Here is a 22,119-nt window from a genome sequence, read left to right on the forward strand (position 1 = left end):
GATCGCCATTTTCTAACCAAATTGTTCTTAAATATATTTTAATTGAAGGCCCCCACAATGGTTTGCTGCACGAGGCCACCAAAAGTGTGTCTGGCCCGAACATGCTGTGCCACCTGAAAAGTTCCTGGAACTGTGGCATTGGACCCCTGCCCAGAAACAATAACCCAAAGCTGGCATAAAGTTCAGGCCTTAACAAGATGGAACAAAAGGCTGTCTGGCTGGATTGGCTTGGCTACTTGGATGCTGATGGTGATGGTGAGGCTCTACCGCGTACTCGCCAGACTCGTGGGCAACAGTTTTCATGTTTGGCTCTTATTTTGCTTTATTTTCTTGCAGACTGTCAGTAGCCGGGGAGTCGGGAGATCCGGAGATCGCGAGATGCTAAGTTTCCGCGGAGGGTGAGGGAGGGGCAAGGGTAAGAAGGCCAAAACGCGACGACAACTTGGCTGACAAGCGGGCGAATGCAAATAAGTCTCGTAGTCGGCTCATTTCTGCTGAACTCGCACAAAACTCCGAACTGCTGATTTCCACCTCTGGCTTGATTTATCTGGCATTTTATTGGCCAGCGCCATTTGCCTTCGCCGTCGCTGTCGCCGTTGCCGTCGCCGCGATGGCCTAGACCATAATTTACGCATCTTGCTGCCAATGTTGTTGCGGTTGCTGTTCTTGCCATTTTTAGGACCGGCCTAATAAAGTTCTCTCAGGTGTGAAAAGGCCTCCACTTGCATTCGAGGCAGCTTAATTGATGACAACATCTTGGAATTTTCGTTGGTATTCCAATCCGCAGTTGTCGCCAGTTCGCCAGTTTGCCAGTTCTTCGATTGCCTTCGATTGCCGTGGGCTCAGCTGTTGGCTGACTTGGCTCTTTGGCCGCTTGGCCGCTTGGCTGCTTGGCTGGCCAACTGAAATCAGTTAAATAATGAAACATTTGCACGATACTGGCGAATCGGAATCGGAATCGTATCGCGCGCCAGCTCGAGCCGGGCTTTTTGGCCAGGCCAAGGATAGGGAACAGAAAACAGCTAAAACGGCCAGCTCAACGGCAGCGAGCAGCAACAATCAGCACAATCCGCAGTTGTATGGTGCTACATATCGTACAAGATTTCCGGGAATTGAAAACTGCTAAAAATCGTGTTTGATTTTATACGTTGCTGTTGTTGTCCGCTCCTTATGCATGCAATTTGGGGGGTAGTGGTGAGTGGGGGGTGGTGGGGGGATTGGATTTCTTTCGGTGGAGAAAGAAGGGACCTGCAGCATCAGCATCTACGATACGCGTCGTGGTTCAACATGCAATCGCAACAAACGAAAGCAGCTTGTTAACTAATTAAAACCAAAATATATGCAAATCAAAGGCCCCAAAAAGAACCCAAAAGGAGTCCTCATCGTCCTCTGCCTTTTTACCTTCCGTTTGTTGGTTTTTTTTAGGATCTCTCTCGTATCTGAGCTCAGCTACTGTTTTGCGTTGGAGTTGAAGTTCTGCCCGTTTTCCTCGTTTCCTCGCCTTTTTGTCAGCGATCTTTTTCGGGGGCAATTAAGCGGAGACAACGAAGAGCCGCTGCCATAATGCTGCAAAATCGAGAACTAAATAGCACAAAGAGCATTGTGCAAAAATTAATTGCAACATTTTGAGCAGGGACCACCGCCACCGCGCCCCCCTTTTTTTTTGGTTTTTGTTTTTTTTTAATACTCTTGGATCCTGCTCCAAATGCAATCAATTCAGTATGGATTTCTGGCGAAGCAATCGATGCGGATTTACGAGTCGCCTGCATTTTGCCTTTTCGAGCCAGCCATTTGGCCCATTGTCGAGTGTCCCCCAGAGGGCTTCAAGATGAGTCTGCACGGGGAGAAAAAACCACTGCAGTTGGACATCAATTTGGAACGTAAGGTCATTAATACCTTTCAAGTCTTTGATTTCAATGAAACTTGCAAGTGGATCTACTATCTTATGGTTTTTAAGAAAGAGTTTTGAGTTAGATCTTTGTTTCAAATAGCTGTTATATTTCGTTATCATTTTATTATCAGTGTAGTGGTGGTGAGCAGTGGGTGAGCAGCTCCATCCGCCGTCGTGGTCTTGTGTCTCTGGCTTAGGTGCGGACATATGTAAAACAAGCCATGAAACAACCGGCTGGGAGCAGGACTCTCCGCACTCGCACTCGCATTCGCATTCTCATTCGGATTGAGATTCGATTCAGTTTCGGAAGTGAAATTTATTTTGCATACGAGCCTTCGCCCCACAGAGGAGCCATTGCCATTGTCTTTTGTTTGGCTACATCGATGCGATGCCATGCGATGCACACCGCGAATGGAGCGGATGGAGGAGCACTCTGTGGGGTCACCACCGGCAAGTGCTCCTGGGAAACTTTTAGCTCGGCGCATATATCAGGAATGGGTTGCAGGAGCCAGGAGCAGCCGTTCGATTGTCACTGGGAAATTATCCAATTTTGTGGTTTGCATTCAAATTGAGCACCGGCGGCTGTCAATTTACCAAAGGCCCCCAGCAACCAAGGCGAAGGATACGTTCGCTGCACAGAGGGGGGGATTGGGAAGGGAAGAGGATTCGGACGAGTAGCTGTCATGTTGATGAATGCAATTGGCAATTGCCCCCGGAGCGCTGGTGGTCCCAATTCGCTTCGGTTTAGTTGGGTTCAGCTCGAAATCATAATCGCGATCTGGCCGCGATCCCGATTTCGAACCCTTTATTGCCTGCTTCCGGATATCCAAGAGCATAGGACCATTAAATGCATGGCCAACGCCGTTTATTAATTGCATCAAGATCAATTCGCAAACGCCGTCAGCATTAAACCCAAACGAAGAGCATAAACAAAAACAAAAACAAAAACTAAAAACGAAACAAAAGTTTGATAAGAAATTTCACTAATGAGTATTTACCTTTTGGGAATGGGCTGCGGCTTTGGACACGGCTTATTTGGGGTTGGGTTTATAACTTATAAGCGCACGTTAACGTTAACGGGGCGTATGCTTAATGCTAGATTAGTATCGCGAGTTTCATGTGCGCTGAACTTAACGGCTGATCGCTCATAAAATTAATCAAGCTGCTTTAGGCTACTTTAATGTTTTTTAGCATTTTACGTTCTCCGCACTCTAACCATTTCGGGGTACTGCAAATTTATTGTGTGGCTTATATTATATGTTAAATTTATGGTAATATAACATATTAAAGATATCACTTTTGAAACGCAATGTAAAAGCTTGACTAACATTCTCTAACTTTCTCTATAATATTTCAAACGATGTAAGAGATCATAAATGAACTAAAACGAAAAGAAAAGCAATTCCTTAATTTAGAAAATATATTTTAAAAATCTTAATCCCCAAATATGCATTCCTTTCGCCAAAGACAGAGTAACCAGTTCTCGTCCTCGGCCCACTATCTTCGACTTGTTTCAAAATGTTGTTAATATTTTCACATACTTTGGTGGGATTTCCTTTCCCTTCGCTGGCTGGCGGTTAACAAATTGCTTTCGTTATCGCCGATTTCGATGCAGAGCAAGTTGAATGCACTTTCGGCTTTCGAACTCCACTCCGGGTACCGGCTCTCAGGTCTTCAATTCGATTGGAGTTGAATGGAATGGAAACTCCTTGGTCGGCGGGACTCACGTACAAGTACGAGGAGCGATCGGGTGGTCGAGCCATTTGTTACATTATAATATATATAATAAATTTCAGCTAGCTGGCGAGCGGAGGAGCAGCTAGATAAATAATGCATTTGCCCATAAATATCCTGCTGCCGCCTGATTGACGCCTGACGTTTGTCATGGGCCGGCAATTTGCATTGGGTTCATTGGAAAATGTCAACTTTAATTGAATTTGCACTGACGAAAGGCATCGATTTATGTCTCCCCGTCGTTTCGTAATAAACATGTCAGCCAGCCGCAGTTTTTTTTCGATCTTTGCCCGCGTCTCGGCCAAAGATTCAGTTGCAGTATTTGGCTTTGGGCCAACTAATTTGAACGCTAGCTGGGAACAGTTTTTCCCTCCCAAAACAGGATGGACCGAAAAAAAAACCTGCTTGGACTGGAGGCTGTGGAGGCTGCGGCGACTGCTGCTCTGGTGCAACTGGATTCCGGAATCGCCTGCCCCTTGCACCAATCCCAGACGCTAGCTTAATGCCATAATTTATGCGCACAACTCGCTTTCGATACCGCGGCTCCGACTCTGGCTCTGGCTCCGCCTTTTGGCCAATCAGCGGGCGCGTTTCTGGCCATGTCTAGGGCTGGCTCAAAACATCCGCTCGCCTGCGGAGCATCCGCCATCTGCACTTATCTGCGGAGATACAGATGCCACAGGGTTCCTGAACACAACAAGATTATGTAGGGATATTGCAAAGTTAAATGAGTAACTAAACATATACATATATTTAGGTGTCTATATACACGCCTCTAATCATTTATGGAAGTAAAAGGATTAGAACAGGTTTGTATGCAGGTTCGTAAAAAGTATAAGAGCAGAGAATTCCTTGTTGAATTACTATGTTCAGTATACCTTTTTTGGGGCTGCTTTCTAAATTTATTCCCAACATAAGCACACAATTAAAATCCACGTCGAATGCATCCTGCAGCTCCCCTCGTAAAAGACGTTTGACCTCAGCGGAAACATGAATTACACATTTCTTAGGTGCTCAAAATTGGACTCGCAGGGAATTGCACCTGCCTGGATAACCTGTGGCCAGGATGAAGCACTAAAAATGCAGCGCGTGCCGAGTATTCCCCAAAAAAATAAAACACACACAACAAAACAAAACACAGTAGAAACACACAAAAACCGCCAAAAAAGCAGAAGAACCAGGAAACATTAAACCCAGAAACCGAAAGTGCAAGGTGCAAGGCTCAAATGTGGGAATAGCCATGGGAATGGGAATGGGAAAGCGATCGGCGCGGGATAATTGAATTAAACCCAGCCATTGATCTACAATGGGCCTAAGCCGAAAGGCAAGCCCTAAATGCAAACCCTCGACAAACTCAGAAAAACCGAGGAGGGGAAAAAAAAACAAATAGTAGCTGAAAAGTCCACAATCCTAGGCGGATTAATGAATTTCTCGTTTTGCGCTTGAGTGGCGAAAACCGCAACACATTTGAAATTGGTACAGAGATTTAATGCCCCAGTGGACAATGCACACACACTTACACTCGAATGCAACCCGAAGTGGTATGAATTGATCTAATCGTATCTCGAGCGAGCGATCGCTTTGTCAATTGCCAATTGATCTTTTGGGCAATTGATCCGCTTTCGATTTCATTTCCCTGGGTGGTTTCTATTTGTATTGCTTTCATTTCATTTTTTTTTTTGGGTGCGTGCTATGGAGCGGGAATGACAATAAATAATATAGAAGCAATAAGAACAAACAGATGTGTGCTCATCAATAAATTTGCAAATATTGCACAATCATTCACGGCGATTGTCATCTAAATGTGGTTTTAATTGCCGGCATTAATTAGTGTTAGTGGACGAACGATCGGCATAGAGATGAGTGTTTGCCATGCGATAACCACTTGACTTACATTACCCACATGCACACTTAATTGTGGCTTAAATCCGGTTTGGTCATAAACACACAACGAGGCGAGTCTCGGCCAAAATTGATTCTTAGCGTTGTCAAACTTTATGGACGGGCATAAAAATGCGAATCAAATCAGCTCAAATATAAGGGGGTTAAGCCGCAGGAATCCTCGGAGCCAGGGCACGTGTAAATAAATTGCTTTCCGATGGCTTCCAGCTGCAAGTCGAACCCTTCCACTTGACCTGACCGCTGGCCTTTATCAGTGACCAGGCCAGCAGCGAAAGGGTTGCGTCTAATCCCTGGCAATAAAATACAATTTTGTCCAGGCGCAGAATGCATAGCCAATACAGTAGAGCAGCCCTAGCGCGGATTCTAAGATGGAGAAGACAAGATGTTACACAAGCTACACATTACGTAAAAAAAAAACTGCTCACAACTATTGCTGGGCTTCGGTAAATGGTTAGTACATAATTAACTTAACTGACTAATTAAAATAATTTGCTGTGCTTAAAATTTATATATTGAAATGTAATTATTTTCAATTCCAGTTGCCTTGTTTCTGTTGCAGCAGATTTCTTTATATGAACTTATAGATTTAGCGATTGCCAGTTATTGAAGCTTCACTGTATATCTTCCTCAGAGGGATATATCTTTGCTTCTGCTATGGCTTCTCCTCTTCTTGTTGCTGTTGTGTAAATAGGAATTGAACTGTGAAGAAGCGATGCGAATGACGTTTAGTTTTTATGTTTGTTTATCGCTAAAACCGAAAGCTGGACACTCGCCTCGAGATGCCATCCTGCCCACCCACCCACACACACACATATATCGCACATCAATTTCAGGGATTTTGTTGTATTTTTTCGGATTTATGCTGCCGGACTTTTGGCAATTGGATTTTTTTCTCAGCCATTCAGCTGTGTAATTGACTTGGCCAAGAGCTCAGAATACGGCCGGGAAACTATAAAACTTGAAAAGTTATAAACTTAGAAGTGCGGGCCACGTATAATGACGACCATCGCGTGATCATCTGAGGAGGAGGTGTTTTTATAAGGCCAAAAGGGAAGGGGGAGAGGGGTATACTTTTATGGCTTATTACCGGCCTAATTGAGGCCATTGTCATTGTGGGCTCTTTTTGCAGATCTGGCTGCAGCTCGCAGCTCGCATGTCGCCTTTGGGTTCGGGTTCACTCGCCCACTTAATTGACATGTGCGGAGTTTGTGTGTTTGGCGAATGACAGCTTTTTGGGTGCTGAAACCCTGAAACCCTGAAATGCTTTAAAATTATAAAAAAAGAAGAAAAAAAAACTGAAATGCCCGAGTTGCACGTGAGGCGACAATTATGCAGTCCCATTTGCCTGCAACATGTTGCCAAGTGCCTTGGATGTGGGAGAGATGCCTCTTCCGGGCATTACACATACTTTAGATGGTCGGTGTGATTAAGCAACATGCTAATACTTGTTATTAAAACGTGATGGGTTTGGAATTTGAGAAAAATTACTTGCGTTTGCAACATTTCCGCAAGAGTTAAGATTTATGATTTAAATTACATAAGTTTAGCAGCAAATGGAGTCTTAAATGCTTTTGGTATATTAATACCTCTGATATAATATGCAATGTAATCTACTTATCATAAACAATCATGCAATGTACAAATTTATTCCTGCTCATAATTAAATACTTTTTCTACGAAGCATTCCATTGGAATGCAGTAGCAAGCTGCTAAACAAATTTTTAATGTGGTCAAGGTCTTTTGCGTCGGCTTAAAGGGCTTCCATTAGGTTTTACCCATTTTTCCCGCGTTAGAAGTGCGTATTGTAAATGGTTCTCCTCGTAACTCGACACAAAGTGGCATAATTACATGTTTCGATGACAAATGTCTGGCCTCCAGCCGCTGGTCGGATCCGAAAAAAAATAGAGAACCTTCCTCATTAGGGATGGCTTTTTTGGGGAGAGGGGAAGTCCCGAACCAAAGGAATGCTGCACGAATGCGCGCGATTAACTAGCCATAGGAATGACCAAAAAACTAAAAAAAGACAAAAACTCAAAAACATAAAGAACGCAGAAGGAAACGTTGCAGTCCCGGTTTCCTACCACAATTGCATTTTTGGTTACATTTCGCTCACGTTTCAGCTGCAATTAAAAACGAACGAAAGGGAACTACAAAAAAAAAAGAAAAAAAATGCACCAAGAGGGGGCGGAAAGGTGAGGGGGAGGGTTGTGCCGCGCTTAGCCAACTATGAAGATTTAGATAAGCGTCTCATTTTCCTAGCAGCTTGCCCAGGGTCCAGTTCTCTGGTCAGTTCTCGTTTTTGGCCTCTCCACGTTTTCCATTTCATTTCATTTTCAGTTTCGTGTGCCACAGGGGCGTGTTTTCCACACACACACACACACACACACCAAAAAGTGTCGCCTAAAGTGCTTAACTATGGGAAAGGAGGGTGTGAGGGGAATCCAGAGGGTGAGTGGGTGTTTAAGAGACCTTGAATGTCCTAGGCTTGCATTTTAACTAAAAACAGGCCAACTTTTAGATTGGGTTGCATTAAGTAATACTTGAAACTTGATACAAACTATGTATAATAAATAGTCATCTGCTATGTTTAAATTTCAAGTGTTTGCTCTGTTACAGTTTCTTAATTAAAGACCCACTTTGGTTGGAGTGGGGCAAATAAATTGGGAGAGTAAGTTGGGTGCCCTTAACAAATTGCTCGTACTGTGCACCGACCAATCAAAACTGATCCGCTTTCTTGGTCGTGGTCGTTTGTAATGATTGCAAACACAATCGGACCATGTTGATCTCGCCAGCCTGCGGTTCGCTCCCTTGGCAAAGAAAGAAAATGCTTTTCCACAGAATTTCCCTCAGTTGCCCTCAGATCATGACTCCGGGGGCCTGCGGACGGCGAGCAGTGCGGACTGCGAAAAAAGTGCATAGAATTTCAACCATAATCGCGGCGAGCGGCTAACAAACCAGCAAACAAGGCGAAAACAACACAAGTAACAACAAACGGCACAAGCAAACAAAGAGCGGCAAAAGGTATCATCATAATCATAATGCGCATAAGCCGCCATCCCAAATGGGCGGGGGGCAAAGGGAATTCATTCCAGTGAATTCGCAATTCTGCGAAATCAAATTGCACAAATATTTCTCTTATGCAATGCACCAGAGGGATACAGCTGGCTGGAGGTGCCGGGCGGGAGAGCGGCAGAATAGCTAGCCAGAGATCCCCCACCTGGATCACTAACTAAGTAACTAAGCCCCAGACTCGGAGTTGGCTTCGGCCCGCTGCAGTGTGGCCATTTTTAGACGCAGATGCAGACGCAGACTCACAGACACCAAAGCCGCAGATCTTGAGCATCAGCAACTTTGGGGTTTACACGTTGGAGAAGTTGAAGAATTGCGATGTTTAGTTATATAGTAAGCCGTACTGAAATCTATTGATAATGAAAAACTATTTAAAAATGTTTATACATTTTCCGTTTGTGATGTTAAAAAAATATATTCTATTATCATACAAAATAATTTAAAAAAAAACGAAAACTATTCAAAAAAGATACTTTAGTCGCCCCCGGGTGGACTCGAACCACCAACCTTTCGGTTAACAGCCGAACGCGCTAACCAATTGCGCCACGGAGGCATTGATCGCTAAGAGACAAAATAGCTATTTGAAATTAGGGCGAAACAGCTAGAGATTCTAATTCTTAAGAAAGCTAAAACAGAACAATAAATAATAGTGTGGTTGAGCTAATGGAATTTTACTGCATGTAAAATGGGTCTGTAAGGTATGTGAAATTTTACTTGTGAGCTTGAAGAAGTCCAAATAAGATAGTGTGGGGTTATTTAACTTTTAAATATTAATTGTAAAATAAAAATGTTACCTTTTTTAATTGAAATTTTTAAATGTTAATGAATTAAGTAAATGAAAATAAAGGGAAAAAAATGAAAAAAAAAACTATATCCGATCCTGCCAGGAGTCGAACCTGGAATCTTCTGATCCGTAGTCAGACGCGTTATCCATTGCGCCACAGGACCGATGAAATCTTCTGCGCCAAACACCTGTTGTTAATTACGTAAGATAATAATGTGTTGTGATATGAATGATAATTAAAATAACATTAACTTTGCCATCTGCAGACGAATCTATTTAAAATTAGTTTTTTTTTACTATTTTCTCTTAGACAGCTTAAAGTGAGGCAATAAGTGTGATTTTAAATACGCAAAATAGATAAAAAATTGTAATTATTCCCGATCCTGCCAGGAGTCGAACCTGGAATCTTCTGATCCGTAGTCAGACGCGTTATCCATTGCGCCACAGGACCGTTGAAATCTATCGGAAAAAACTTTTATTCATCAATTAAAATCGATCACATAAGCATTATGTAAAAAAAGAATAACCATTTGTCTCGATTAATTAAAATGGTTAAAAAGAGATAATCTACAAATAACGAAAACGATTTATAATAAACCGAAGAATATACCATTTAGGCTTATATTGTTTAAAATGCATTCTAAAAATTCGACATTTGTAATATGTAAAAATATTAATTTACCGATCCTGCCAGGAGTCGAACCTGGAATCTTCTGATCCGTAGTCAGACGCGTTATCCATTGCGCCACAGGACCGCTGAAAACTAACGGAAATAATTATTTTTCATTAATTAAGAAAAGATTATCTATAGATAAAAGTAACCCTATATATCAAGTTTAGGTCTTTAAAACTAAAGTCTTTAATATTTTTAACTAATCCGTAGTCAGACGCGTAAAAAACGGGAAAGATAAATGTCTTAATTTTTGAGTAAAAGCACATATTAAAATTGTACATAAATTTAAGATATAAATAATTTTACCCTAATCTTATAAACATTATATATTTTATATACACTTTAAAATTAAATTAGAAAAAGGCATCCAAAAAAATTAACTCGATCCTGCCAGGAGTCGAACCTGGAATCTTCTGATCCGTAGTCAGACGCGTTATCCATTGCGCCACAGGACCGCTGAAAACTAACGGAAATAATTATTTTTCATTAATTAAGAAAAGATTATCTATAGATAAAAGTAACCCTATATATCAAGTTTAGGTCTTTAAAACTTAAGTCTTTAATATTTTTAACTAATCCGTAGTCAGACGCGTAAAAAACGGGAAAGATAAATGTCTTAATTTTTGAGTAAAAGCACATATTAAAATTGTACATAAATTTAAGATATAAATAATTTTACCCTAATCTTATAAACATTATATATTTTATATACACTTTAAAATTAAATTAGAAAAAGGCATCCAAAAGAATTAACTCGATCCTGCCAGGAGTCGAACCTGGAATCTTCTGATCCGTAGTCAGACGCGTTATCCATTGCGCCACAGGACCGTTGAAATCTAACGGAAATAATTTTTTTTCATTAATTAAGAAAAGATTATCTTTAGATAAAATAAGCGATATGTATCAGGTTTAAGCTTTTAGAATTAAATTCTTTGATATTGTTCACTAATCCGGAGTTAGACGCGTGAACACCAATAAATAAAGGAAAAGATTGTTATCTTAATTTAAATTAATATGGTACTTAAATTTAAGATGTAATTATTTCTAACATAGGCTTATTAACATTATATATTTTATGTACACTTTAAAATTAATTAAAAAAAAAAGGAAAGCAAAAAAAATTAATTCGATCCTGCCAGGAGTCGAACCTGGAATCTTCTGATCCGTAGTCAGACGCGTTATCCATTGCGCCACAGGACCGATGTAAATCATCGGAATACAATATTTTTATTAATTTATATAGAAACCAAAATTAATTTTCAAAGCATCTTGACCCTGAGTTATAACTAATTATAATTTCTATTAATCTAGTGAATGTAAAATTCAATTATTTTAATATTAAAAACAACTTAAGTAAAAATATTTATAAAAAATAAAAAAATTAAATGCGATCCTGCCAGGAGTCGAACCTGGAATCTTCTGATCCGTAGTCAGACGCGTTATCCATTGCGCCACAGGACCGATGGGCTTACGAAAACTTTGAGCCAACATCTGCCGGAAAACTAGTATCTATAAATAGACCCGAAATATTCATTGATCTTGCGCTCGTCTTTTTTGGGCCCTCTGAATCTCATTATGTAAATTACCATACTTAATTTCTTGATAGACGGCTCAAAGATTGACTTTTGGTAATCGTAAAACACTATTATTGAAATTAGTTTCCGTATTCATCGGGCAAACGTCATAAGTTTGTTTATTTAAGTGTTTCCGTTTTGAGACTGATCTCCAATATGATCTGGTTATTGAATGAAATGGTTTTAGTGTTTGGTATCGGGTTACAAAACAGTAAATTATAGCTTTTTAGTGCTAAATGGGTATTTTGTTGCCAATAAATTTTCTCAAAATAAAAATCATATGAAAATCATAATATTTGACAAGAAACGAAGAACTACTATGTATGATAACCAAGAAAACCCTGCAGTTTTTCAGAGATATCCCAACTTCCAGGTTCGTGTAAACCTGTGGAGCGTCTTTCAGTCTCCCATGAACGTGATAAGCCCAAATCAGCCGCATCATCATCATCTTCGCCGTCGTCGTGGTGGCTGGTGTTGGCGTTGTTGCTGGAGCTGTTGCCATCGTAGATGCTGGAGCTGCAGTTGCCCCCATCCCAGAAACGAGTAAGCCAGGCCAATCGGCATCGCAGGCCATGGAATTACAGCATCTCTAATCTCTCGACAATTGTGGGCGCGCACACCGAGAAATCATGCGAAAAGGAAATGGAATCGCGAAATGCAACTGCATCGGAGGAGGAGGAATACTCGTCTAAGGTGGAGGAGGAGGAGGAGGCGTGGGGTTAGGTGGTGGCAGACCCCAAGCAGTCTGCTAAGGTCTGTTAATGCTCGGCTGTATCTTTTTGTTTTTGGCCATGACCATGGTCCCCGATCCCCGATTCCCGATCCCCGATCCCCGATTCCCGATTCTTGATTCCTGATCCCTGCCCCTGATCGTGTCTCGTACTTCTAACTCGCGAGAATTCCTTTAAATGGTTCTCGTAACAATTTTTCCCGCCATCCTCCTTTGGATCTGTGTTTCCCTGCACCGGCTTCTTATTATTTCTGTTCGTTTATTTTTTGGTTGAGAATTTTTCTGTGGCCAGCAAATGAATCATCCCAGCTGGAGCATGGAGGAGCTCCTCCCTGCTGTGGCGTCGAGTGCCGGGCACTGTGACCAGTCCATGTTCAGTCCTTTGATAAACTGCGAGAAACATAAAATGCCATGTATGAATATTTTTTTCATTACTTAAGGATTGCATAAACAGTAAATAAACTATCCTATGATTTTTGAAGTCACAGATGGTTTGAGTTTTAAGCATGCTATTGACTGCATAAATTTATGTAAAATTTAAAGCTACAATTTTTTGTTAAGTGCAGAGAGAGGCATCCAGATAGACAGGGGAACGAGGGAGGTTGGCCTGCACAAGATGTGTGAATTTTTTCGGTTCTCGGTTTGGTACTAAGACTGGAACTCGGACTGCGAATAAACTGAAGTTGGGGCTGTGGCGAAAAGAGTGAAAATTTATTGAGCTGTGGGCGCGCATTATTCATGCACTGCATTCAGCTAAGTCGGGCCATCGTCCAAACGGCCGGCGATCCGGGACCTGGTCCCAAAAGTAGGCGACACCAGGCCGAGCTCAGGATGCCGGGACTTCGCTTGGGGACTTGGCGACTTGGCCCGTCGCCGTTTGCCGTCAGTTTGGGTTAACAGGTTAATGTTGTCCACGGTCCGAATAAACCAAAAACAAAAACAAAAAAAAAATGAAGCTAAGAGAGAGAACTATGCATTGTTTTGGCCGGGCCTCCAGCGTTGGAGTTGCGATCGGTATTGAAGACCGTGACCAGATCGAACCACTTATCGCCTGTCAGAGGCACTCGATGATGTTGTTTGGCCCCTAATGATGACGAAAGTTAGGCCACAAGAAAAAAAATCGAATTCAGCCAACTTTCCCCGCAATTGGCTATGAAGTGTTGCCAGCTTATCACCTTGCCTGGAGTAATTACATAAGATATTATGTCGGGAACAATAATTCGTTGTGGCATAATTCTCGGGAAATGGAAATTTATGCCTCCGTGTTCGCAGGACAGCTTCTTGGCCATGCTCAAAGCGCATTTATCGTGCAGCATCAATAAATTCTCCCCAGGCAGAAGCCTGGCCAGAAGAACAGAAGACCAGAAGACCAGCAATCGCAGGTATCAACATTTCATAATATTTACAATAAACATGCAACTGTGTGGAGCTGCAGCCAGAAGGGGCTAAGGGATTGGCAAGGAGTTGGCAACAGAGGAGCCAGTTTCTGGCCACATTTAGCGCATCATGTTGCGTGAAATTTGACACTTTTGGCCGGGATGACGACACAAATTTTCACCGCATCTTGGCCAGACAGACGGGCAACATGTTGCATGTTTTTCCCTCGGTTTTTGTGTTCATCTTATTTATAGAATTCCTGCCACTCGCAGAGCTACCGAATTTATGTGCCTTTGTCATATTTGCCAGGCACTTCTTGGGCATCGTCTCGTTTGGTTTTTGTGCGTTTCTTGGGCTTTTGTGTTTTGTGTTTTGTGCGTTTGCTTAACAATAATACACAAATATGGCCACTGGCTGGTTGTCAACAACTAACCCAAAGGCCAGTTAACCTCTCCACAGCCTCCAACGTCATCTCCTACTCCATCTGGCTGGACCAACTGCAGGCACTGGCCAAGAGTTTGGATTAAGGCCAGGCTAAAAAGGCAAGGCTCATTGCATGTGCCATGCAAAACGCACACAATCAAGCGACAAATTGATCGCACTCCCAGATAGCGCCGGTTCTGGACAGTGGTGCACAAGGTTCTCAACCCAAAGGTTTTGGTTCTATGCATCCCTAATGAATTGGAATTAAGACGATTCATCCGTGAATTTAGCTCATTTTCATTCTCGGCAGATCACCGACCACTTATGGAGTTCGAACATTCCTTGATCTTGTTTCTTGCTTTTCAAATCATCCCTATCCCCCAAATTCTTTTCATAATATTTTATTTACTTTCAGAAATAAATATATAAGGATTTATTTACAACTAAACGTTGACTTGCATCCACTGTGGCAAGCGTTGAGTCCGTAGCCTGTACTTCAATTCCGTGGCACTCATGGGCCTACCTACAGAGCCTACGAATATCCTGCCTTGCCCTGCTCCTCCCATTGAAGCCAACGAGGTAACTAATATCTGTTGCAATTGCCAATGCCAATTTTCCTATTTAATATGCCACGAATTGACATGGGCCGTTGCCATTAAGCATTTGATATGAGCAGGCTCACAGCCATTGGACCAATGCATTGGCCATGTTTGGAGTTGGGTGCTGGACATGTGATGACATTGCATGGGCCAAAACGAGATGCAGTTACGGTTGCAGTTGCAGTTGCAGTTGCAGTTTCTGTTCCAGTGGCAGTGGCATCCGTGCCTAATTTAATCAAATTAGCTGAGAAATGCAGTGGAATGAAATTGTTCGTTCGGCCAGTGAGAGAGAGAGGCAGAAACTCATTACGTTAATCAGTTGATTGTGCGAATGTAAAACAAATTATGACAGAGCTGCATATGGCCGGGCATATGGCAATTTCTATAATTAATTCCCAACACCCCCCCACACCCCTTCTCCGCACTGCCCTGCGCTCGGGCAAATGCAATTTGTGCAATTTAATTTCATTAGAATAATTCTAATTAGGGCAATGAGTTGTAGGTGCTATCACAGCCGAACAATCGTTTGACTAAGCGCCAGCTCTGCGAATGGGATGCAGCTGTTTGTGAGCGTGTGATAACGCAAATTTAATTGAAACTGTGGCAGCTTTTGTAAAATTATTGGAATGGCCAGAAAGCCAGAGTGCCACAGTGCCAGGAGCAGCCAACCAGCGCGAGAACCAATTACATTTAACAGCCGACTTGACCGAGCACCCAATTCCCAAAACCCAAAACCCAAAACCCAAAGCTCAGAGCCCAACCCAAACCAAAACCGAATTGCCATTGATGCGCTGGTGTCCAATGATAAATACGGCTAATGGAAGTCACCCCCACAGATTATAATGTTTGTTACCATCTAAATTGAATTGCAATCGAGGCTCGCTGCTCTTGGCTCGGTATTAAAATTCATTTAAATCGAATCGAATGGTAGAAGCCATAACCTGCCTATCGCAGCTAATCATCTAAAGAAGTGTTTTGTGTGTGTGTGTGTGTGTGCGTGTGTGTGTATGTCTGTGTTGTGTTTGTGTGTCGCCATTGTTGGGTGCACATTTCCAATCAGATAAACACGCAGCCGAAACGCACGAACTGAAACTGAAACACAAACGGAATTACGAAGTCCACAGAAGGGAGGAGAACCTCCGACCTCCGAACTCCGCCAGGACAATGAGGAAGTGGTCGAGGACGTGGTCGGAGGAGCATTGTTCCCTGGCTCCTTGTCCACATCCTCGTCCTCGTCCTCGTGGTCACTAATTAGTTAATGCATGACCAAATATTTGCCGCTGTCTTGAGTGAGAGGAGGCAGCACTCAGGCAAATTCGATTTCTATTCAGCTGTTTAATCACTGATTCGCTGGAATTAATGCACTCTAATTGATACTGAAGACCAGACTAAACTAAATAAATAGAGTGATTAACTAGAATGTATTAACTCTCTGATTATGAATAATAACCACCTTTTACAATGAAGCAGGAACTAATGGATCATCTTAATTTTGCCTTTTCAACTTCTCTACCGTCTGCAAACCATTTATTAAGTACTTGAATGTAAATTAAAGGGCAAATAATTAACTCCGATGCTGGTCTCAGCTTCAAAACTAAAGTAAGCTATCTTACCATTTAATCATATCATAAATTCAAGTTGCTGCTGTTTGACTTTACCTAATTAGTTAATGCAGGGCTCCCCAGCAATATTTAATGGGACCAGCAGAGAGAAGAGCTTACCCTAATAGACCTACCCCATCCACATTCAGATGGCCAACAACAAGCCAATCCCTATATCAATACGAGGCCCAATCCCATAGATAGACCCGTTGATTTACGTTCATATTTAGTGCGGTTTATTTATGTCGTTTGTTGCATGTTCCACAACTGGTTTCAGGTGGCGTGCCCCATTATCATCCCGTGGCGAGTGTGTATCGGTGTGTGAATTGGTTTCCCATTGGCTGAACATATGCCCACTGCCACGCTTATCTGCGATGCTGATTAACTGATTTATATGGCTGGTCATTGCTTATGCATTGATCACCGTATTTTTTCGTCTGATGGACTCGCTCGAAATTGGTATTGGTATTGGAATTGGAATTAGACTAACAGTCTCGGTTACCATTACAATTGACCCGTGACATATGCGACACTTTTGCATGTGTCTGTTGGCCGTTTGGGTTTGTGTTTGGGTATGAGTTTGGGTTTGGGGTAATTTCCAAGGCACCGGCTCGAATGACTTATTTTGTTTCAATTATATTGTAATTATATAGCAATTAGGTTTACCTTTTTCAGTTTACTTTGTTTGCGCTTAACTTTGTTATAATGACAGAGGACAGTGCCTAGCACGATAAGCTCATGTGATGCTGACGAATCAGCTCCATATATGTAAGTACAGTGCGTTTCGGTCTTGTAAGGCAGCTTGGTGTTATTAATCTGAATATCCAGTTATTCTGCTAGATAAGTCACCAAGAACAGAATATTTACTGATTATTTATTGATAGACGTAATGGAAATCTTTTAAATAGAGTTTAGATTTACAAGTGATATTAGTTAACGTGTTCGGCCATTACTTACACTTTATTCACGGACTGTCCCACCATGGCTATATATTTCAATAACTGAACGGATCGGAACTGCTTGACTGCGTGGCCGTGCCGTGCACCTAATTGCTGTCCCAATTATTGTAATGCCCAATGCCCAGAGATATACTCAGTCGATAGGTTCGCATTTATTTTATTGTTTGCAATTGGGAAAACTGATAACAAAATAAGTCGCAACAAAAACCTTGGCTAGGTGCAGCGGAAGCGGATGCCAAGCGACAAAGGCCCGAAAGGGGTCATCATTGCAGTTTGCTCGACTGGATGCCGGATTAACGACCAGCTAACACGCGTTCGTTTGGGAGTTTTCCTAGTCCATCACTATGGCCCGGTCATCGGTGTAAAACAAAAGACTTAGGCAACGAACTGTGTTCTTGTGGCACATCACCGAAACACCAACAACTGCGCTACGAACATGCCATTTCACGCCTCCAAACAACTCATAATTCATGCGTTCAATGGCCAGCAACAAATGCTGCATAACAAATGACCAACATAGGCACAGAGTATCAAAAGTTGAGGAAACCCAGGCACGTTTCTTGTGTAGCAAAGACGCATCGAAATTTAAAGAGCAATTCATAAGCATAAATGGCCATTATAGAGACATCATTGCGGGCCGAGTTTCGATAGCTGCCTATTGGATTTATTACCAAACCAATTTCGATTTTCTGTCCACTCATCTGAAAGCAATTAATCATCGGCGGAGCCTTCAGTTACCGTTCCTCAATTAGAATCGTTTTTGTGTTTTTTTTCTGTATTTTTATATATATTTTTTTCTTCATAAATTATTTTTATTTATTTTTGTGATTTTTTTTTGTGGATTTTTCTGGTGATTGCCATTAAATTTAATACAATTTTCCATTTTTTTGTTTCGATTTTAAATAAACATTAGTTTTGCTTTGATTTATATATATTCAACTATCAATATGGCCAAATTACAATACATTTATCGTTTACACTTAGCACATAATACATCATATTTATATATATAGTTTTACATATCGTATTCTGTTTATAAACATACATAAATTAGGTTAGGACTAATCTGGCTTTATACACACAACTTAAGGGATTACTTTTATGTTTAGTTGTATCTTCTTTTTTTGTGCTTTTTTCTTCTCATGTTTTTACTATAATTATACAAAAATTGCTAACAAATGTATTTTACAAATTGCCTTTAACATTTAATTTAATTAAATTTATTACATTACGTTTAAGTCTATGTACGCTTTTGTTAATGTTTATGTGTGTATAGCTTTAAGACTTAGGCATTAACATTGAACATTTAAGTGTGTGTTTTTTAGTTTTAAAAGTTGACGGCGGCCTTTGCTTTCAATCAAAAAGATCTTTCTTCTGCTTAACTGTATTATTTTTGTCAAATTTATTTTACAATTGCTAATGGCGCGCCCTAGTGAAATTTGTTATGTTAATATTTATATATAGATTTTACTTTTTGTTTATCACGTCTGTTTTGTTTAGAGTCTAAGAATTTAACTAGTTTACAGTAGGCATACGCTCTAAAGTATTTGTGCAATTTTCAATTGCATTTTGCGAATTAGGACAAGCAACTTCACTTACATCTACGATCTTTTCGTTTTTCTTTTAATTTATACAAAAATGTTTACTTTTGGACGTGCATTGTAACTGTTTTTGTTTATTGTATATATAATAATTTTAGTTCTCTGTGTGCTTGATTCTCGTTTTCTGTTATATGTACACAATAAATATTTATGAAATTTCCCCTCGCAATTTTTGCTCATTCTGTTTTTATGGCAGTTCATAAAGCACAATTAAATACGCTGAATTTTGCGGCGAGAAATTAAATTAATTAAGCGAAATATGAAACATAAGGAAACACTATACAAACACTCACAGAAAAGCCATAAAGGAAAAATAAAATAAAAGTAATCTGCAGCCCTTTAATTAATTTTAATGGGCCTTTTGTTATTGCTGCCGGCACTCGCCATTTGGCTTTTGCCTCGCCAAACAACACATCAGCAACAGCAGCAGCAACAACAGCGACAAAGCTTAAATAATTAAAAATTGCACGCAATGTTTACAATTAGGAATAGCCAGCGTTCGTCCAGTTGCCACACCAGCACCCACACTCCATCGGATTATTATTATTTATTTAGCTGGTATGTCAAGGGCTCGGCGCCACTGTCAATTGCTGGCCAAGGAGTCCTCAGTTTGGCATTGTGTTTTCTCAGTTTACTTCTTGCTACTTGTTGTCTCGCTTAGTTTTGCCTTCATCTCCATCGATTGGCAGGCGTGGGCAAGTTTGCGGCTCTAACTGAACAGATTGTTGTTCAGGTTGTTCCCGCTCCATCACGTGTAGTCAGTGCGCCAGGTGCCCTGCGGGAGAAAGGAGGAGAAAGGTCCAGGTGGACGGTTAGTACAATTCAGCAGTTGGCATGCACACAAAAGTTTGCACAGAGAAAAGGTCTTATGAATCAGAAAGAAGCTAGTTTCAGCTAATAGAATATAAACTTGTTTGAATTTGAATACTGATTCATATTTAAATAGTGTTTATTAGAATGTCAAAATATACTTATTATTAGCATTTTGAAAAGTTCACTTGTTGCTTAACCCCGTTATCATAAATATTCTTTAAATTCCTTGTATTTATTTCCTGAGTTACTTGATTTTTCTCTGTGCGCAAAGCTTTCCCCACAAAGCTGCCCGTCGTATAAGAACTCTCTTCTACTCACCATCGAACTGAGACCCAAGTGGTAGGGCTGCGAGTGGGGCACCACCGCTCCGCTGAGAGAGCCGGCGGTGGAGAAGCCGCCCTGCAGTCCGCTCGAGGCTCCCAAGGCGCCCATGCCGCCGGTGTACCAGCTGCCGTGCATGTGCGCATGTGCCGGATGCAGTCCGCTCGAGAGGTGTCCATGTTGTGCTGCAAAGAGCGTAGAAAATGGGGGAAGAACCAGAGTTAGTTATTTAGCTCCAACTTCAACTCCAAGGGCAGCGAATGCGGCTCTTTAAAGATGCTTACCCATGGAGGCAGAGAAGCCACCGCCGAATCCTTTCGACGGATCCAGCGGCTTGAAGTCGCCCATGCCCAAGTGGCCACCGATTGGCAGGCAGCCGCCACCGAGACCCTTCTTCTTCTTGGACTTGGAGCTCAGCTTGCGATTACGCGTCTGAATGCCCTCCTTCTTCATGGTGAGTGGACGATTGACCTGGAAAAATTGGGAAAAATATTTAGTTAGGAACGGCTGTGGTGTACTGCGAAATATATCAGCTATAACAAGAATTACTTCACTGCATAAGCATTTTGTTAAATGAAAATTCTTATTTATTTTACTTTGATATTAGTATGGTGATGACTTAGTTTTCTTGCGTTTTTCACTAGTATGCCTGCTGGTGGAAAATCAATAAAGTAAAAACGAGCCGAAAAGTGGGCGAAAATAGTCAGCGACTGACCACTAAAATGGGTCAAATTTATGCAAATTCATGGACCGGAAATGCCGCTAGCTGCACACGCTGTCTGTGTGAGACAGGGGTGGTTGTCTGTGTCTGTGTGTGTGTGTGTGTGTCCCCTATGCTTGTGTGTGAGTGAGTGCAACCGGGAAGTGAAAATGAAGTATTACAAGCATTTCTACACGATCAGATAAGCGACATTTGCGAATGCGATTAGTTGGCGCTGATAGCGCTCCCAACGGCACCCGGGTAATGTTTTTTCCGTTTTTTTTTCCTCTCTGTTTAGTATATTTTTACTTGAAGCGTTTGTTGCTGCTGCCTCTGCTGCTGCTGCTGCAGCACAGCGATTCCCTTGGCCATTGTTGGGCTCTCTTCATATGCAACTCCTTATCACTTGCGAACATCTAAGCGGCAGCATGCGCTTCATTGCGCTACAATTACAATATTGGGTTACCCATTCCCAGCAACAGCAGCAGCAGCAGCAACATTAGCAACAAAAGCCGAAGGGGAAGCCACCATCCAAAAATAAAAAGAAAGAAAGAAAAAAAATAGTAACATTACAAAGGACCAAGGGCTACCTGGGCGTGAATTACGACATTGTTGGTGCCTCTTTCTCGATTGTGCCCTCGAAAAAGCAAATACTGAAATTGTTAAATTGCCGAGCGAGCACTTTGAAGCGCCGAGATTCGGCGGAGGGTTGATTTGACGACAAAAACATATCACTTACAGTTCAATGTATGTATACAATATGTACAAGATATGGAAAAACTAAGGAAACCCCCTGGTATTCAGTATTTAGAGATGGGAGGATCTCAGGGCAGCCCACGTAATTGATAGTCTCTCGAGCGTTTAGCGCAAATTGCGGCAATTAGCAACTCGACGGCAGCTGCGAATCTCTTGAGCTTTAATTGATATGCAGCAACAAAGCATAAAGTTGTTAATGCCCAGGCCTAGCTCATTAAGGAATTCAGAGGAAAGCCCCCCAAAAGGGGAGCACATCACATCACATCACATCGCAGCAGCAGCAGCAGCAGCATCAGCATCAGCTCAGCAGATTAACTTTTTTATGCATAAAATCTAAATCGAGCGTGGAGCGAACACGCGCCGCTGCAGCTGACTGGCAACTTGACAGCCGCCGGGAGGAAGGAGCCAGTGCATCAGCCCACCCACAGACCACACCCATGTGGGCGATATGCACCCGAGATCCGATCCGAAGGATAACAAGAGAGAGAGAGCGCTAGAAATCCGGAGACAGGCGACACCAGAGCGGCGCCAGTCACCGTTAGGTCACCTTTATGATTTCAAACATATTTTCTTCATTGTCACTTCGCCGCAGGACATTGCCCAGCAGGTCAC

At 41.8% G+C, this 22,119-nt stretch overlaps 1 protein-coding gene and 8 non-coding genes across 10 annotated transcripts in view; all 9 read right to left on the bottom strand.

The window, feature by feature from the left end:
* Positions 1–9,075: 9,075 nt before the first annotated feature.
* Trnan-guu lies at positions 9,076–9,149 on the bottom strand. Its single transcript has one exon. It is a non-coding gene; the product is annotated as a tRNA-Asn (tRNA).
* A 322-nt stretch (positions 9,150–9,471) lies between these two features.
* Trnar-acg lies at positions 9,472–9,544 on the bottom strand. The gene has a single exon. It is a non-coding gene; the product is annotated as a tRNA-Arg (tRNA).
* Positions 9,545–9,758: 214 nt separating this feature from the next.
* Positions 9,759–9,831, bottom strand: Trnar-acg. The gene has a single exon. It is a non-coding gene; the product is annotated as a tRNA-Arg (tRNA).
* Positions 9,832–10,062: 231 nt separating this feature from the next.
* Positions 10,063–10,135, bottom strand: Trnar-acg. Its single transcript has one exon. It is a non-coding gene; the product is annotated as a tRNA-Arg (tRNA).
* Positions 10,136–10,435: 300 nt separating this feature from the next.
* On the bottom strand, positions 10,436–10,508 carry Trnar-acg. Its single transcript has one exon. It is a non-coding gene; the product is annotated as a tRNA-Arg (tRNA).
* A 300-nt stretch (positions 10,509–10,808) lies between these two features.
* Trnar-acg lies at positions 10,809–10,881 on the bottom strand. The gene has a single exon. It is a non-coding gene; the product is annotated as a tRNA-Arg (tRNA).
* A 299-nt stretch (positions 10,882–11,180) lies between these two features.
* Positions 11,181–11,253, bottom strand: Trnar-acg. The gene has a single exon. It is a non-coding gene; the product is annotated as a tRNA-Arg (tRNA).
* Positions 11,254–11,441: 188 nt separating this feature from the next.
* Positions 11,442–11,514, bottom strand: Trnar-acg. Its single transcript has one exon. It is a non-coding gene; the product is annotated as a tRNA-Arg (tRNA).
* Positions 11,515–18,571: 7,057 nt separating this feature from the next.
* The window catches only part of LOC122621091 (GATA-binding factor C), a 32,606-nt gene continuing 29,058 nt past the window's right edge, over positions 18,572–22,119 (bottom strand). For both annotated transcript variants that reach the window (XM_043798841.1, XM_043798840.1), the window contains exons 6-8: positions 20,336–20,522; positions 20,049–20,236; positions 18,572–19,692 (exon numbers count right to left, since the gene is read on the bottom strand). In XM_043798841.1, coding sequence (XP_043654776.1) covers positions 19,666–19,692; positions 20,049–20,236; positions 20,336–20,522 — 402 coding nt within the window. In that variant the 3' untranslated portion in view covers positions 18,572–19,665. The remainder of the gene's footprint in view (positions 19,693–20,048; positions 20,237–20,335; positions 20,523–22,119) is intronic.

The sequence above is a fragment of the Drosophila teissieri genome, chromosome 3R (assembly GCF_016746235.2).
Source record: "Drosophila teissieri strain GT53w chromosome 3R, Prin_Dtei_1.1, whole genome shotgun sequence".
Classification (NCBI taxonomy): Eukaryota; Metazoa; Arthropoda; class Insecta; order Diptera; family Drosophilidae; genus Drosophila; species Drosophila teissieri.